We start from the raw sequence: 17,302 nt of genomic DNA, 5'->3' as shown, positions 1-17,302 counted from the left end.
TGGAAAGGACAAAAATAAAACAGAAAACATCCCTGTTTGCACAGGGTGTCCTTCTCCTTTCTCCACAAGCAGAAAGAAATGTGTTGCAGCACCTCAGCAAAAAAGAAAATTCAGTTATGGTTGTGAAACCAGAGAAATCTACATCATGGGGACACCAAGGACCAGCATTTCCAGTTGCTGCTGTCCCTTCCAGCCCCTGTGGTGCTTTAAAGTTCCTGTATAGTGACATATTTTGCCCATAATAAGCCTTTCTGAACTCCCCGGGCAGCCTCCACAACCAGGGTCTGCACTGATGTCTTTAGCCACATCCACTGACCTCCAAGTGTTCCAGCTATAAGCATTTCCCTGTGTGTAGCAGTGCTGGCCAGGGCTTATTTCTCTTTTTTTTGTGTCATACAGACCTGGCCATAATGTCAAGTCTTACTGGGTAATGTCTTACAATGATGACAGCAATAGACTCCCCCATATAACCTGGAAGGCGCAGCCGTGAAGATGGAGAGTGGCCAAAGTGCAGTTTCACGCTAATTTATTGCCATTGCTTTATTCTTGGTTAATGGGAAGATTCTGAAATATCCCACTTGTAGATGTGGTACCTACCTGAGCTTTGCAGAATGTAGGTGCACCCCCTAAGCCCTCTTGTTTTTCAACCTCCAGGCAGACCTGGCAAACCTGTACCTGAAAGCCGGTGTGAAGAACATAGGCACCGTGTTTCTGATGACCGACGCGCAAGTGGCGGACGAGCAGTTCTTGGTGCTGGTGAATGACTTCTTAGCATCAGGTACATCTCTCGTTGATTTTCCCTCTCCCCCTTCTCAGTGTGATTGTGCTCATGGTAGCATCTGTAGTTCTAGAATATACAGAAGGGCAATATATGAAATGAGTTAGAAGATACGTGGCTTAAGTTCTGGAGTAAAGGCCGCGATAAGGTCTCTTTTGTGAGGATGCACTCCATCATCTGATAGTTTTTCTTTCTCTGATGTTGTGTACCTAGTTTTCCCATACTTCATGGTATACTGCCTACAGTTGTTACGAGATGTGCCTGTTGTGACATTGCAGCTGAGGACAGAGCCCAAGGAATGTATCAACAGATGAAGAGTTTGACCTGTGGATCCCATGCATTCACACTCTCGTTACCTAATAAGGTTTTTCCTGGCTGGAATATTTCACTGGAATATCTGCGAGTTGGTGGATGGTACAAAGCCACCAGATGACCATGTCTGTGTGCGTCACCTAGCTGCTTGTACCATTCCAGTCCTTTTCCTCTTTGTTTTTCCATTAAAGTTTTGGAGTTGTTGCTTGCCCAAACAATTGCAGAATAGCCAGCCTACACACAGATGCTCTGTTTCGCGACAGAACATGGCACGGGTATGTGTGGTGGAGCGCTCCCCATGCAGGGTGCACTGCAGCTACGGTGCACATGGGAGCATGCAGCTGTGTCACCGTGACCGCAGGAGGTAACCCAGCGTGGGCATATTCCCCAGAGTCCCTGGAAAATCACTGCTACCGACTACGTGACGCTTTTTTCCTTATTTATGAGTCGGGAGTGGGAAGACTCCAGCTGGTTCGGGTGACCTCCGTGCATGGTGAGGAGTGGAGAGTTGACAGCACAGGGGAGCGATAGTTTGTGCGAAACTCCAGAGTTGACATATGTGGCTGTAAATTGGCCAGATGGTTTGAGCAGCAAACAAGCCCTGCCTGTGATAAATTTGTAATCAGGAGTAAAGACAGGGGTTGTTGTGGAGGGCGGTGAGTAGCTCCTGTCACCCGTGTAGATGACACAAATATCTCATGACATGAAGTGAAGCTCTGCAGTGTCCTGCAGCAAGGGGCAGGCCAAGCAGCCTAGCTTTGGGATGTCCAGGTCATCTTACGGTGGTTCGGAAAGGTGTCACATTTTCCTGTGGCTGCCATGTGGGGAAGAGGGGACAGATCAGAAGTCCTCACTCAGGGTCTGGGGAGGCAGCTCAGAATTGTGGCTGGACTGAGGACTGAGGAAGGGACCACGGGAGGGACCATGACAAGCGTAACAAGAGCAAGTGCCAGATTTTGCACCTGGGACACGGCAACCCTGGCTGTACAGACAGACTGGGGGATGAGATGCTGAGAGCAGCTCCATGGAGAGGGATCTGGGGGTTCTGGTCAATGGCAAGTTGAACATGAGCCAACATTGTCCCTGGCAGCCAAGGGCCACCCATGTCCTGGTGCATCCAGCACAGCATGGCCAGCCCGGCAGGGAGGGGATTGTCCTGCTCTTCTCTGCTCTGGGGCGGCCTCACCTGGAGCATTCACTGTGTGCAGGGCTGGGGACACAGGAGAAAAAGGAGATAAAGCTGCTGGAGAGTGTCCAGAGGAGGGACATGAACTTGGTGAAGGGTTTGGAGGGGAAGCCATGTGAGGAGCGGCTGAAGTCCCTGGGTTTGTTCAGCTGGAGCAGAGCAGACTGAGGGCAGAGCTCATGGGCTGCAGGTTCCTCAGCAGGAGCAGGAGGGGCAGGGCTGAGCTCTTCTCTGTGACAGTGACAGAGCCCAGGGAATGGCAGAAGATGTGCCAGAGAGGGTCAGTGGGACATGAGGAAAAGGTTCTTCACCCAGAGGGGCTGGACACTGAACAGGCTCCCCAGGGAGGTGTCACGGCCCCAACCTGACAGTGTTCAAGAAGAGACTGGACAACGTCCTCAGACACACGGTGTGACCTGTGGGGTGTCCTGTGCAGGGACAGGAGTTGGACTCCATTATCCCTGGGGGTCCCTTCCAGCTCAGGCCATTCTATGGTTCTATGACCTTCCAAAACATGACCTCGTGCCACCCAGCGGGTGCTGCCTGATGGCTCTGGCTGCTCCCCGCTCTCTGCGGGCTTGTTTTTCTTACTTGTTTCACTTATTTTCATCACCTAAGGAGCTAGAACAGAATATATATTTTAGACTCCCTTATAAATGAGCAGATATCTGATTAGTGTATTTTTCTAAGTAATTAGTGCTCATATTGACAGTATCTCACTCAATAATGATAATTTCAATCAAATCAGAAGCCAGAAGGGAAGTGAATAGGTGATAAATTAAGTAACCAGAAAAAAGAAAAATTGGCTGGGTATGTTTTTGGCAATCAGTTGCATTGCTGTTAACTTTTAAAAGTTTTTAAAAGATTTCTGACTTTTAAAACATTTTGGTGATGTGGGAGTTATTTTACCAGCACTGGAAGTGGCGTTGAACAGCTACAGGAATGGTACAGGTAACTAATTCATTTGCAAAACTAAACTTATTTCATTATTGTGTACAGCATATTAGGTATTTGCTCTCTTTTCTGTAATCTAATCAGCCCTGTAGATCTGACAAAAATGGACATTCTCTACTTTGGCTTTATTCTGTGTTTGTTTACCTCATGCTTTTATGAGAAAGGTTGCTCTCACAAGGGCTTATTTTTTAGCAGAATGACCTTCTGTGCCACTTTCCTGCCCCTGGGTCCCATGGGCACCCGGCACAACAATTTTTCTCAAGGAAGGGTCTTCCCCAAGCCCCTGAAGAGGGAGGCAGCTGCTTTGCTTTGCTCTGAGACTGCAACAAAATCCAGATCAGTAAACCCAAACCTGCCTTCTTGTCAGGTGAAATCCCCGATCTCTTCCCCGATGACGAAGTCGAAAACATAATCAACAGCGTGAGGAATGAAGTCAAAGGCCGGGGGCTGGTGGACTCCAGGGAGACTTGCTGGAAGTTTTTTATAGAGCGTGTTCGACGACAGCTGAAGGTGAGACAGGCTGGGGGAGTTCAGGTCTTTGCCATTGGCCTTGGTGCAGGAGCATGGGGTGAAGATGCTTTGGGCTGCCTGGTAGGGAGGTCAGACCACAGCCTGAAAGGCTTTTCTGCCTGTTCATGATGGGAACTGTGATGCTGTCAGTGAGTAGTACTGAATTGTAGGAAATGCTGTCTGTTGCCATCACTTCTTGGGTGTTGGGGAGTCTAGAATTTTCTCTTTCAAGAGCTGAGCAGGACCAGCCGCTCCCTTTTCAAAGCCGGGCATAGGGCTGCATCAGGACGAGGTCTTGCTGCTTGAAGGAGTTGCTGAGGAGATCGGTGTTCATGTTGTTGGGGATCCCATAGCCAGAAGAAAGAAAGTATTATCTTAAAAACAGAGTGCTGGAAACTGAGTGGCATGCAACGTGCTTACAGGATTTCTTCCAGCGCAGCACATAATCCAGCATACAAAGGCCTTATAAATATGTCCTAAGATCCCAGAACAGCTTCAGGACTATTTCCTATGCATGCCCAGCTCATGAGGAAAGCACAGTGAGGTGCACAGGAGAGTGAGACTATTCCAGAAGATGTTTACCCCTCTGCAGGGCTGCTCAGTGCTGCCGGCACAGGGCCAGGAGGTGGGGTGGGCAGAGTGAAGCCTTGATCTTTGCTCAATGAAAGCCTGTCCTCCTCCTTACTCACTGCTCTGGTTGTGTTGGTGGGACACGGTCACTGAGATAGGGTGGCCCATTGCTTTTTTGATGTGGGAAGGTACGTGTTTAGGATGGGGAACAACTGGAAAATTAATTTTGAGGAAAAATTTGAGGACCATGCCACAGTGTAGATGCCCAAGGAGAGGGAATGCAGTCCTGCTCTCTCCCTCTCTGAGTGTAGAGGGGATTTTCTGATGAGTCCTGATGCTGTTTTGTGGCTCTTCAGCACCTTGGCCTCCTGTCCCCTCCTGGATGTATTCTGTCATTGTGGTGCACTGGAAGGGCAGTGTGAATATGATTTACTTGAGGCTGATCCCTTTTCTTTGTCTACCCTTCTCCTTAACCGTGTGTTAAAGGAGATGGATGGGGTCAGCTAGGAAGTATTATTTATGCTTATAAATATCCCCAGGGTGGGTGTCAGAGGATGGACCAGACTCTGTTCAGTGGTGCCCAACGCCAGGGTGAGGGGCAACGGGCACAGACTGAAACACAGGAGGCTCCATGTGAACAGGAGGAGAAACTTGTTTGCTGGGAGGTGCCAGAGCCTGGCCCAGGCTGCCCAGAGCGGGTGTGGAGTCTCCTTCTCTGAGACATTCAAACCTCCTGGCCCCACCTGTGTGATCTGCTCTGTGACCCTGCGTGAGCAGGGGTTGGGCTGGGGGATCTGCAGGGGTCCCTTCAGCCCCCACCAGGCTGGGATCCTGTGAAGAGGCTTTTGTACATGGGCAGCTTCCTGAATCTTGCCCGGCCCTGACAGAAAAACGTAGAGGTGCCCAAGGCATATGCTTGAAGGTGCAGGAAGGATTTCTGTGTGTCTGTCCCCATGTGCAGTGGCCATGGCAGAGGACCAGAAGCTCTAAGTTCAGCTGCCTCTTCTGAAATGGAAACTAAAGTGGGTTCTGTTACAGGCTGTTCTTTTGTGACTTTTAAAAAACACATCAAGGTGGAGGTGTTGACCCATTATAGCGACATCTGAGCCGACAGCAGCCTGTCCTATGACACTTGCTAAGGTACTAGTCAGGGCTAACAAGTGGGAGAGAGATGATGCACTGAGATACGCTGCTTCCCAAGCTGGTCCTTGCTCACATGTTGCTACTTCATTGCATGGTGGCATCTTGTCCATGTCCTTCTTTGTGCCCAATTAACAAAGCTCATAAATCCAGCTGCAGCGGGCTCGCAGGAAAAGGGCTGTGATGGACGGTGGTGGCAGGTTTTGGTCCTTGGGTCTTATCTTGCTGTTAAAGCTGGTGGTGAGGCAATGAAGAGGAAAGGTGCTTTGCCTCGTCCTGACTTTATGTCCTTCCAGAAGGAGTTTCCTGCTGGCAAAGGCAGAGCTTGTGCTGCCGAGAGGAGCTGTGGGGCAGGCGGCTGTGGGGCAGGAGGCTCCCAGCCTGCGGGAAAGGTGGGGGGTGAGGGAAGGGTTAAGGCTGGAGGAAGGAGAAATGGTGCTGGGCAGGGGAGTAACAGCCCCTTGACCAGGCCCCAGAATAATGCAAAGAGAGACCCCCAGGTGTCCATATACACTGCACAATTTGCTGCAACTCAGAAACTTTTAGCAGCTGTTGGACTGAAATAAAAGCCTGAAAAGCAAAGGACCCGCTCCGCAAAAATGCGATGAGTAGGGAAATTATATTCACAAATGCTTTTATTTCTGTTCTGCTTTGTTTTGAGGTTTCTCTATTAAAAAAATGTCTCACTCTGATAAAAGCAGATTTTGAGTTTGAGCCACCTCGACTCTTTTCAATGCTGCTTTCGGGGAAACAGCCCAGGTGGGCCTGTGGTCCTGCCAGGAGAATTTAGATCCATTCACTTTAATTCCTGGTTGCACCACTTGAATATAGATGCCAGTTCCCTGCTGGGCAAAGCTTTGTTTCACTGCTGAAGCAGAGAAGGGTGGTTTTATTAAAACCCAGCTTCAAGCTTTAAAGTGTGCCAGGCTTCTGCTTTTGACCATGGTAATGTTTAACACCACTGCTTGTCTTTATTGCAGAGAAAAAATGTGTTCACAGCCACATTATGTTTTTTCCATGCCAGGCTTGCTGGCCTGAAGTGCAAGGGCTCAAGGACTGAGGTTGCTGCAGCCTCAGCTGGTGGTGTGAGATCTTCCATTTGTGGAATCCCAGACTGGTGGGGGCTGAAGGGACCCCTGCAGATCCCCCAGCCCAACCCCTGCTCACGCAGGGTCACAGAGCAGATCACACAGGTGGGTCCGGGGGGTTTGAATGTCTCAGAGAAGGAGACTCCACACCCGCTCTGGGCAGCCTGGGCCAGGCTCTGGCACCTCCCAGCAAACAAGTTTCTGCTCATGTTCAGATGGAGCCTCCTGTGTTTCAGTCTGTGCCCGTTGGAAGTGGATGGAAGAGCCTGAGCTCTGCTGTGTAGCTGGAACCCCGCACCTGCTCCTGGCCGCGTCTTCTCACGTTCTCCTTCCTTGGGCTCTGCAGGTCGTGCTGTGTTTTTCGCCTGTGGGCAGCAAGCTGCGTGTCCGCAGCAGGAGGTTCCCTGCCATCGTCAGCTGCACCGCCATAGACTGGTTCCAGGAGTGGCCGCAGGAGGCCCTCGAGTCCGTCAGCCTCCGCTTTCTGCAAGAAATAGAGACCGTGGAGGTGAGCACCTCACCCACCAGCATCTGGGGCTGCCAGGGCCATGCCCGGGTTTGGGTTCCTCTGCAGGGCACAGGGTGCTGGTGGCAGCCAGGTGTGACATGTCCCTCTGCTCAGTGCAAGCAGTGCCTCTCATGATGGGGGCAGCACTGCAGGGACAACACTCTCCTGGGACATCTGGGTGACTGTTCAAATAGGAATTGCTGGTAACTCTGTACTGATTTAGGATGAGAGAAAATGACCTGAAGTTGCACAAGGGAAGGTTCAGATTGGATATTAACTAAGGTTTCTTCCCCAAAGGGCTGTCAGGCATTGGAACAGGCTGCCCAGGGCAGTGATGGAGTCACCATCCTTGTGGAGGGGTTGAGCAGACGTAGATTAAGTTCTAAGGGCCATGATTTAATGCCAGAGTTGGGTTATCGTTGGACTTGATGATCTCAAGTGTCTCTTCCAACCAAAATGTTCCTATGATTCTAATTAACTTAAGCAAAGCAGGTTTTTCGGAGAGGGGCACAGCCCTCAGCTGCAGCACGGCCGTGGGCACCGTGTCGTGTTTGTCCACCGGTAGCACCGCCAGACACACCACTGCTTTGCAAGCAAGAGCAGCAGCTTACAAATCGGTGCAGGAAATAACCTAATGCTTATGGTTATTGCAGGGAACACGGGCTTTGCTCTCCACAGGCGTGTCTGAGCGCCTGGAATTCTCAAGGGCAAAAATATGTCAAGTTCTCATTGATGACAACCTGCTGCTAGAATAAAAGAGATTCAGTTATGTTTATTTAGCTTTTCTGGGCAGGATTTTTGTAGAATAAAGTCTACCATGTTTCTTTTTATGTGTGCGCTTTCCCTGTTTGTAGAGGAGAAAAGCTCAAATTTATGCTTAAAAGGCTGTTATTTTTTAGAGCTTAATGCTAGATAAATTGCTTGGAATAAGATAAAATATGAGATAAAAAGATACAAAAAGAGGTATACAGTACATGAACAGACAAAGTTATTTTAGAGATAACAAATGAAAAGGGATCAACTTAGATGTTCCAGCCTGGATTTTGCTGCAGCAGAATAAAATGTTAATAAATTCCTTTATATACAGCACAGATCTGCACTATATATAGTTGTTCAGTTTGAAATATTTTCTCCTTGTCTTCTCATCTTACTTTTAGGATTCAGTGAAAGATTCAATAAGCAAATTCATGGCCTATGTCCACACAAGTGTCAACGAGATCTCCCGATTGTATCTGAGCAATGAGCGACGATATAACTACACCACTCCAAAGTCCTTCCTGGAGCAAATCAAACTCTATCAGAATTTGCTACTGAAGAAGGGCAAGGATTTAAAAGCAAAAATGGAGCGGCTGGAGAATGGCCTGGAGAAGCTCAAGAGCACATCTGCACAGGTAAGCAAACCCTTGGGGTTAAAAGCTGATGGGTTTTCGTGGTTCTCTGTTAGAGGCATCTCCTCATCCTGGTTTGAAGGAGAACTTTACAGGCTGGAACTGTGCGGGGTGTAAAATTTGCACTAGATCCTGGCTCTAGCCTGGCATGAACTGGTTCCTTGAGGAGCAGGAGTTGTGTCTGTACTGGAAAGGAGAAGGAGAGGGATGTGTGTTCAGTCCCTGCTGCTGGGGTGGTGCCATTTCCTGGTGATAGATCACAGGAACTGAAATGAGATAGGGATCCAGCTGGCTGTGTACATCTTTTAATGATTATCTTTCAGTTGTGGTGACAAAATACCTTATAAAAGAGAGGGAGATCAGTGATTTTTGAAGTTGCATCCAGGAGATCTACAATGACTTCAGCAAGAATCCTTTTAAAATAAGGCTGATGTTCGTTTTTCCTTGCATTATGCTATCCATCTTTAAGGGAAACTACTGCATGTCTGAAATGTAGACCAGCCATCCCCAAATCACCCTGCTAAGGACCAGCACTGGCACTCTGCTGCGGTGAAGACTAGATATTGTTCTGAGTATTCACAAGCCTCTTTGTAGTGACTCGAACTGCCTTTCACAGCTTTGCTGTCTACACCTGTTGCTAGCTCCCATTTTTCTCTCCATTTCATATTCTATTAACTCTTACAAATGTTCACTTACAAGCTTCTGCTGTGGCAAATGGACCTCTCCTGAAGCTGCTCCGAGGAAATGCAGGGGGTTGGTGTGAATGAAGGACTAGCGGGTTCAGTCCCTTCTGTATATGCGCTGGATAATGCTGGGGACATAAACCACGTCTGTCGCACTCAGAAGGGTATGTGCCTCGCTAGAGGGTGATATATGGCCTTTATTAGTGCCTCACGACTCTGAGAGTCTGCGTCTCACTTGAGCACTTGCTTTCTTCATGGTGCAGGACGGGTCTTTGAGGACACAGGAGGGGAGGGGGCATGTTTCATGTCCCCTTTGCAGGTTCTGTCATCTCCTGTGGAAGGATGGGGCTGCGGTTGAACAGCCAGTAGCAGAGAACACCAATTAGAACCAGCAATGTCAACCAGAGCGATAGGTCTCACACCCACCCTACCTGTGGGGGGAAATCATTTTGCTGACCTGTGCGTTGCTGCTGGTTTTGATGATGTCCTAGTGATGGAAAATTTGGGTTAGGTTTATTTTTTATTGCAAGCAACTAATATGAAACTGACCTTCTAAGAAGAAGCAAGTCCCTGTAGTGTCGGTCAAACATGGGAACCTTTTGTATTCTTCAGTTGTATCTGCATATGGGTGTTTTGTTGGCAATGGTTCTCCGACCAGCCACAAAAGAGGTGCTGAGGAGGAGATGGGGAGCCACAACACCTGCGGGTCTTGTCTGTTTTACTGTTGCGAGAAGGATAAAAGAAAGTGATGTTCATATCTGGTTGGAGTAAGGCTGGATGAGAAGCGTCTGTTTGTGAAGTTCCTGAAGATGCAGAGCAGTGAGGAGAAATGTGTCAAATTTGAATCTGAGATTAGCACTGGGGGCCTAAAATTAAACACCTGAAATATCAGATGTGTGCAATATTCAACAGTGCTGCTGAGTTGAAACAGAGGTGTGGATATTTAGCAGTAGTGAAGATCGTACCAGAAAGTTCAGTCTTGTCTGAACTTTACATTCACCCATGGTTGGTCCTGGTGCTGAGGAGCTGACAAGTCTTACGTCTCAGGTGCGTCATCTCCAGGTTGTGTCCATGGTGCTTGAAAGTGATATGTTGTGGGTTGTTTTGTTTTGTTTATGTTTTTTTTCTTTAAATTTCAAAGCAAAGGTGGAGGATTTCGATACCTGTGTGTGGCCTTACGTCTGAGGACTAGTGCTCCCATCACCAGGGTTCTCCAGTTTCCTGCTGCTTTGATGCCACGACAAGTTAATTATGAGTTTTACGCATTTCTATAGACCTTCCAGTGTGGCCTCAGCGTGAGGGGGCTGTTGTGCAAATAGTTGCAGGGTACTTTTTGACTTAACCTTTCCAACTTCAAAATAACCTCTTCCCCCTCCTTTGACTTGTTTCCCCTCTGCACCCCTCATCCCTGCTCTGAACAACTTGATACTGTTGACCAACTTTTCTTCTAAAGAAATGTTTTCCGTTTCCTCACCATCTTTCCCTGAAGACAGCGACTGTCCTCAGTACCCAGAAAAGCAGGAGCCAGCTTCCACTTATTAGGACATAAAAGACTTAGGAAGATGCACGAGATGAGTCACTTGTTTTTCTGAGTGATGTTCGCCGTGAAGAGGTCAGCGCTCTGTTCGGAGCCCATTGCTGAGTCATTTTTTGGATGACCTTGGTTAATATTGCATCACTGGATTCCAGATCCAAGTCTTGCTTGCTCTATCAATTAGTCGCTGACCTTTGTGATGTATTTTGTGTTCTTGAAACAAAGCAGGGAAAATGAGGTAAAATGAGTCTTCTGGGAACCTGCCCTGCAGGTTTTCTGTTCTTTAATAATTCTTGTTCTGTCCTGGTGGAGTGTTCATGGGTAAGAAGGCCAACAAGGCCAATATCCTGGTGGGGGTTTGTTACAGCCCACCCAACCAGGATGAAGGGGCAGATGCAATATTCTGTGGGCAGCTGGGAGTCTCCTGATCACCAGCCCTTGTTCTTGTGGGGGACTTCAACCCACCAATGTCTGCTGGAAATACCACATGCAGAGAGGTTAATAGCGTTCTCTCGTCACTCTGGGGTGATGGTCTGCTGTGATTTTCCCTGCCACCTCGGTCTCTCTTTGTACAGTTATTCTCTACGTGTTACCCAAAAGTTGCCGAAGTTTTCCAAAGAAGCAGCAAATAGCTCTGTGTGCAAGCTGCCATTCTTTTTGGTGTGAGAGAGGGGAAATCTGAGGACCTGGTTACCGTGGCGTTTGTAGAAAGAGGAGAATTTTTCATGCCTTTATTCCTGGCGTTGCTGTGCCAGGGATGGCTCCGCAGGCCACCGATGGGAGCTCATTTAATATTTCTGCTGTGCCTTCCCAAAGGCGGCGGTGTGAGCCCTCCCCGCTCAGTGCTGTCTCATCAGGCGTTTTCATGTCTGGGCATCAGGCTGTGTGGGAAGGGAGAAGAAATGGATGTGACAGACTGGTTTTGCTGTAGAAACGAGCCTGGCATTAAAGGAAACTTGTCTGATGTGTTGAGGGGGTGAAACTGGAGGAGTGAAGTTCATAAATCTGCATTCCCGGTGCTACCCCCAGGACACCACTAAAGAGAGTGGATTTAGTTGTTGAGGTGTAGCTCCTGTTTTTCTCTTTCCACTGCACAAACACTATTAAATTGTCCCTGTTCAACTGTGTTTGAGCTGTAGCCTCACTGAGGAAATGTGGTTTGTTTCCTTAAACAGGTGAGGGAGGCTGGAGGTCAGCAAGCGTCCCCCAGATGTGGCGAGGTCTGTTAGCGAAGGGTCCTCAGCTCCCACTTGGATCATTTCCACTGGGAATTTAACATGTTGCCCAAGCCAAACTGGGCAGTAACACACACCTTCACAGTAACACACGCCTCTGGGCTTCCAAATGTTTCATTCGAGCAAAGCCCCAACTGAATTTCTTGATTTTAAAATCCTGACAGTGTTATAGCAAGTCATTTACCCTTCTGCTATTATATGTGCTTGGCTGAAAGCAGGTTTTGTCAGGACATTTTCTGTTTTCAGGGGCTGTGCTGAGGGCTGAGTTTACATCTGCTGTTGAGTGTTAATCCCTCACTTGTTTTGTTGTGGCCACGTAAACCCCTAAAACTCCCATTCATGTCTGTATTCAGCACATCATTTTTGGGCAGAAGCTCACAAGCCATATCTGCTATCAGTGAAGCCTCCCACTTCAGTTTCCTGCAATCCCCAAAGACGTGGAGCTGAACAAGAAGCTGCTGCTGAGTTTGCTGACTGAAGGGATTATGTGCTCCTGCAAGGCCGGAGTCATTTGGATTTACAGTTGCGTCTTTGCCCAGGTGAAAACAGCATTGTAGTGCTGGGCAGCAGGAGGTGACAATGGCTGGAGTGCACAAAGAGACTCCTAAGAAACAGCCCTCCGCTTGAAGCTGATGCTGAATGCCAATAGCTTCAGTTTATATAATTGCAAATCGTGCTCTCTCTTCTGGTATAAAAATGGAATTATCAACAAAAGCAAGTGTCTGACTTCCCTTCTAGTAAGTATTTTTATGTAGGTAAAGATGTATTGAAGTAGATCTAAGTAGTCCTTTATGTGCCTGATCTCTGGACAGGGAAAAACTCCATGGTCTGCAGAGAGGCTGTGGAAATTAATTGATACGGTGCTTTTAGAAAGAGACTTTCTGTCTTTGAGTGAGAGCCAGTGTGAGCTGCCCAACCATGTGAGCACACCAGCCTGTTGCTGAAAGTGCTCCTACCTTATGGGTCTGAGTAGCTGCTCGGTGGAGCAGTGTGTGAGGAGCTGCCACCACTGCTGTGCCTTGAGGCTGCCAGCTGAATGGGGGATCCCTTCTCAAGCTCATTTGACATCACAAATTGGAGCACAGGTGTGATGGGAGCGGCTGAGGGACCCGGGGGGTTCAGCTGGAGAACAGGAGCTGAGGGGAGACCTGATCTCTGAACTGCCTGAAAGGAGCTTGGAGCCAGGGGGGGTCGGGCTCTGCTCCCCAGGAACAAGTGCCAGGACCAGAGGAAACGGCCTCAAGTTGCACCAGGGGAGGTTGAGGTTGGATCTGGGGAACAATTTCTTCCCCAAAGGGCTGTGGGGCATTGGAACAGGCTGCCCAGGGCAGTGCTGGAGTCACCATCCCTGGAGGGTTGGACAGACGGAGATGAGGTTCTCAGGGACATGGGGTAGTGCCAGTGTAGGTTAAATAGTTGGACTTGGTGATCTTAAAGGTCTTTTCCAGCCAAAATGATTCTATGATTCCACAATGTAAAGCCCCTTGAGCCTTGGATGTCTGTCAAGGGCTGTATGTGTCAGCAGATCCCAGTCATGATGTTTGTAGTGTGAAAAATGCCCTTAGTGCCACAAGTCCGTAGGACCTGATGGTTGCAAGGGAACTGATGGGCATCTTCTTCTGCTGTGTGTGTGCGAGCTGCGGGAGGGAGGAGGCATGTGGCAGGGTGTGCCTGGTGAGCAGGGGGTTCCTGGTGCACAGGACCTCCTCAAAACCTGCACGTGGCAAAATAACACACGTAGGTATCAAGGCTGCGAAGAGAAAGATAGCGTAGCTGAATTGTGCGTCATCGCCACTGCCAGACACACATGCACAGTGCATGCAGGGCTCGTCAGAGGGGATGTGATCTGACACCAGATTTCGTGTTCAAAGAGAGGTGACAGCTGGGTGTATTTGGTTTTCTGATGAGAACAGCTTGCTGTGAGTGCCTAGCCTATGGTGAGGCTCCTGGTTGTACAAAGGCAATCCCAGGAACACCTGAAATGAAAGTTTCCACCTGCTTTCCATCAGATCATGCTCACAGCAGCATTTGCATTGCCCTGGTGCCTCAGTCCTGTTTCCAGGCAGGGAGCAGGGCTGGGACAACCTCAGCAGCTCCATCTGCTGATGGGCTTTCTCCCCTGCTGGGTTCCTCACCGCTCGTAGGCTGTTCCACTGCGTGCACCACACACACGGGCTCTCCGACTCTGACCCAAGCAACCATGAGCAAAGGAGAGCAGCAAATCTTGCTAACAGCTAGAATCCTGCTTTTCTATGCTACCACAGCATTGCTTGCTTTGCCCACAGGCCCTCTGTGCTTTTGGGTGCTGCTCAGCCCCTCTGGAGTGTGACCCTGTGCTGCTGTGCAGGGCAGGAACAGGTTGGTGTGTGTCTGTGCTCCCACACTTGTTTCTTCCCTCCAGGTGGATGAGCTGAAGGCCAGGCTGGCAGCCCAAGAAGTGGAGCTGAAGCAGAAGAACGAGGATGCTGACAAGCTGATCCGGGTGGTGGGAGTAGAGACGGAGAAAGTGAGCAGGGAAAAGGCAATTGCTGATGAGGAGGAGCAGAAAGTGGCACTTATCACCCAGGAGGTCGAGCAGAAACAGAAGGACTGCGAGGAGGACCTGGCCAAAGCTGAACCTGCCCTGGAGGCTGCCCAGGCTGCTCTGAACACCCTTAACAAGGTAGGGTAAAGATTCCCCTGGGAATCCAATATCTGCCGACTGCATTGGGGCAGAGGGAAATGTCATCTGATGGCCCAAACTTTTGGGCAATGTATTCACCCTCCTCCAGCTTCCTCCCAGCTGGGTTCTTGGTGTAACTTAGAGTAGCAGCAAGGCTGCACCAAGTTGCCTTTTACTCGTGTCTATGGAGAGCAGGAGTAACTGGAGGTGGATGTTTTGTTTGCACCTCTTCTCCACCGTTGGCTGGCTCTGCTGCTCCTTGGTTCTGCCGCACAAGGAAGGGAAGGTCACCTTAGAATCATAGATCCATAGAATCATAGGATGGTTTTGGTTGGAGGGACCTTCAAAGCTCCCCCAGTGCCACCCCTGCCATGAGCAGGGACATCTTCACCAGCTCAGGTTGCTCAGGTCATTCCCCAACTTATATTGGAACCTTGGTCGTACCTACAATTTATCTTGATCTGACGTTCACAGGGCATCCTGGAGCAGAAAACTCCTGCTGCACCCAGGGCAGAGCAGTGGCCAAGCACCAGGTGCAGCTGGGAAATCAGAATGAATCCCACGATTGCAGCAAGGCAAGGCTCTGTCATGCCTCAAACTGTGGCTCAGTCATAGCCCCGTTGGGGGAGAGGAAAACAACTCTCTGTCATCAGGAATGGGTTTGCTGTTTAATTAGCTTTCAGAAAACATGGCTTTGCTGCAGAGATGTGTTGCTTTGGCTCTTGTTCCTGGAAGGGAAAGGACTGTACAAAGGGAAAATGTTTGTCTCTTTATTAGTTTTGGTTTCGTGCTGGAGCTGTAGAATATTTCATTAGGTGAAGATTAGGGAGATGCTGGGATTTTTCTCTAGGGACCTGTGAAGCTGCAGTAGCAGAGCACTGGAAGGCATGGTCTCCTTCACCTGCTGATCGGAGATGCACCAGAGAGCTTGACCTGCTTACTAATGTGAAAAATCAGCAATATTTTTGTGTGTATATACAGTTTCTCCCCAATTATCTGTCTTATTTGGGCAGCACTGTTATATGCAACATTAATAGGGAAAATAGTGAGGAAAACTGTCAAATAGAATGCAGCAATAAATATATGTAGTTAGCTACCAAGAAGCTCAGTAAGTATGTGGATACATGGACATTTCTGTGCCAGTGTCACCTGCTAGTTTAAAAGAAGAACACCCATGTCTATTCAGACTTGTATAGTATATACATAAAATAATTAAGGTAATGAGTATATGGACCATGATGAATGTCCGATGGGATATGATAGACCCAGCACAGAGCACCTGCAAAATCAAAAAAAATGCAAAGTCAGATGTGACAGTGAGTTTGAAAACTTAGGAAATCAGGTTTTAGAGACAAAAATGCCCTTTATCTCTTACAGTGCAGTTTGTCTGTGGGCTGTTCCTCAGCATCTGCATCCCCTGGGCCCTAAGGAGTGCAGGACATGGAACTCAGGGGATCTGATGTTTCGGCATCCTCATCTCATTTTGGGAGGAGGGAAGGTGGAGATGAAGGCACAGCGACTCCGGGACTGCCTTCCCCTGCCCGTGGGTCTCTGCTTGGCACAAAGCACTTGCAAGAGGAGGCAGAGTTGTCTCTCTGGGCAGCCTGTGCCCCCATGAGAAGGAGGATGGTGCTTGGCCAGTGCTGCTCAGTCTCCACGCAGGTTACAGCAAGCAGAAAACAGTGACAATATCAAAAGCAACAAACTTGCTGTGCAATTGCCTGCAAGGAATATCCCCCTGGAGATGGTCCAGAGACATTTGAGGATGCCATAGTGGTTCCTGAGGCAGGTGGCACTCGATGTCAGTGTCCTGTCTGTTTTCCATCCTGAGGATACTCTGGTGTGCAGAAGAAGAATTTAGAGTGATTTATTATAAGGTTGTAGCATGGAGGGTGTTGGTCTTTTCTCCTGAGTAGTAAGTGATAAGATGAGAGGGAATGGCTTCAAGTTGCACCAGGGGAGGTTTAGATTGGATATCAGGAAAAATTTCTTAATGGAAAGGGTTGTGAAGCATTGGAACAGACTGCCCAGGGCAGTGGTGGAGTCACCACCCCTGGAGGGGTTGAACAGATGCGGAGATGAGGTTCATAGGAACATGCGTTAGTGCCAGAGTCAGGTTATGGTTGGACTTGATGATCTTGAGGGTCTCTTCCAACCAAAATGATTCTATGATTCTGTGATTAAAATGCAACTGATTGATGCCATCAGGGAAAAGGGCAGAGCTCCTTTTACCTGGTACTCAAGTTCATCAGCATGGCGCTCACCATGGGCTTGGCTTATCCTCTTCCCATGGCGCCCGAGACTCTCACAAATAGGGAAGGAAACCAGGCACCCCGTGCTGCCCAGGGCTTCCTCCATCTCCTGCCAGGACAGCATCATCCTCCCCTCCATCCAGGGCAGTGACGTCCCCGTTCCTGTCATGCCATGGAAGTGCTCACTTCCTAGGGAAAAAACAACAGCACCCGCTCAGCATCCCATTGCCAGCGAGATGCAGGCTCTGAAACACGGACTGCTTTGCCAGAGCCCCCCGAGCAGCACCCCCAGCACATGGGGGCTCAGGAGAGGCCACGTCGTCCGTGCTGCTCCTGGCTGAGCTGAGCTGGGTGCTGGGGACACAGGAGGGAATGTTGGGCTGCTCGTCTGTGCTCACGGTTGGCTCCGTGTCATTGAGCATGTTAATTAGAGACGTTTCACACTGGAAATGCACACAGCTCCCAAGGGCCTGTTTCTGCCAGCTCAATGATTAAGAAAAGC

At 49.0% G+C, this 17,302-nt stretch overlaps 1 protein-coding gene across 1 annotated transcript in view; it reads left to right on the top strand.

Annotated features, from left to right (window-relative positions):
- Positions 1–17,302, top strand: part of DNAH9 (dynein axonemal heavy chain 9) — a gene marked incomplete at both ends in the record, with an annotated part of 182,854 nt that overhangs the window by 80,485 nt on the left and 85,067 nt on the right. Inside the window, 5 exons of the mRNA XM_080356760.1 lie at positions 655–778; positions 3,598–3,740; positions 6,885–7,046; positions 8,204–8,437; positions 14,288–14,548. Of these exons, the coding sequence (XP_080212886.1) occupies positions 655–778; positions 3,598–3,740; positions 6,885–7,046; positions 8,204–8,437; positions 14,288–14,548 (924 nt within the window). The remainder of the gene's footprint in view (positions 1–654; positions 779–3,597; positions 3,741–6,884; positions 7,047–8,203; positions 8,438–14,287; positions 14,549–17,302) is intronic.

This window comes from Nesoenas mayeri, assembly GCF_963082525.1.
Source record: "Nesoenas mayeri genome assembly, chromosome: 19".
Lineage (NCBI taxonomy): Eukaryota > Metazoa > Chordata > Aves > Columbiformes > Columbidae > Nesoenas > Nesoenas mayeri.
The sequence above is the reverse complement of the archived record's forward strand: the minus strand, read 5'-3'. Positions and strand labels throughout refer to the sequence as shown.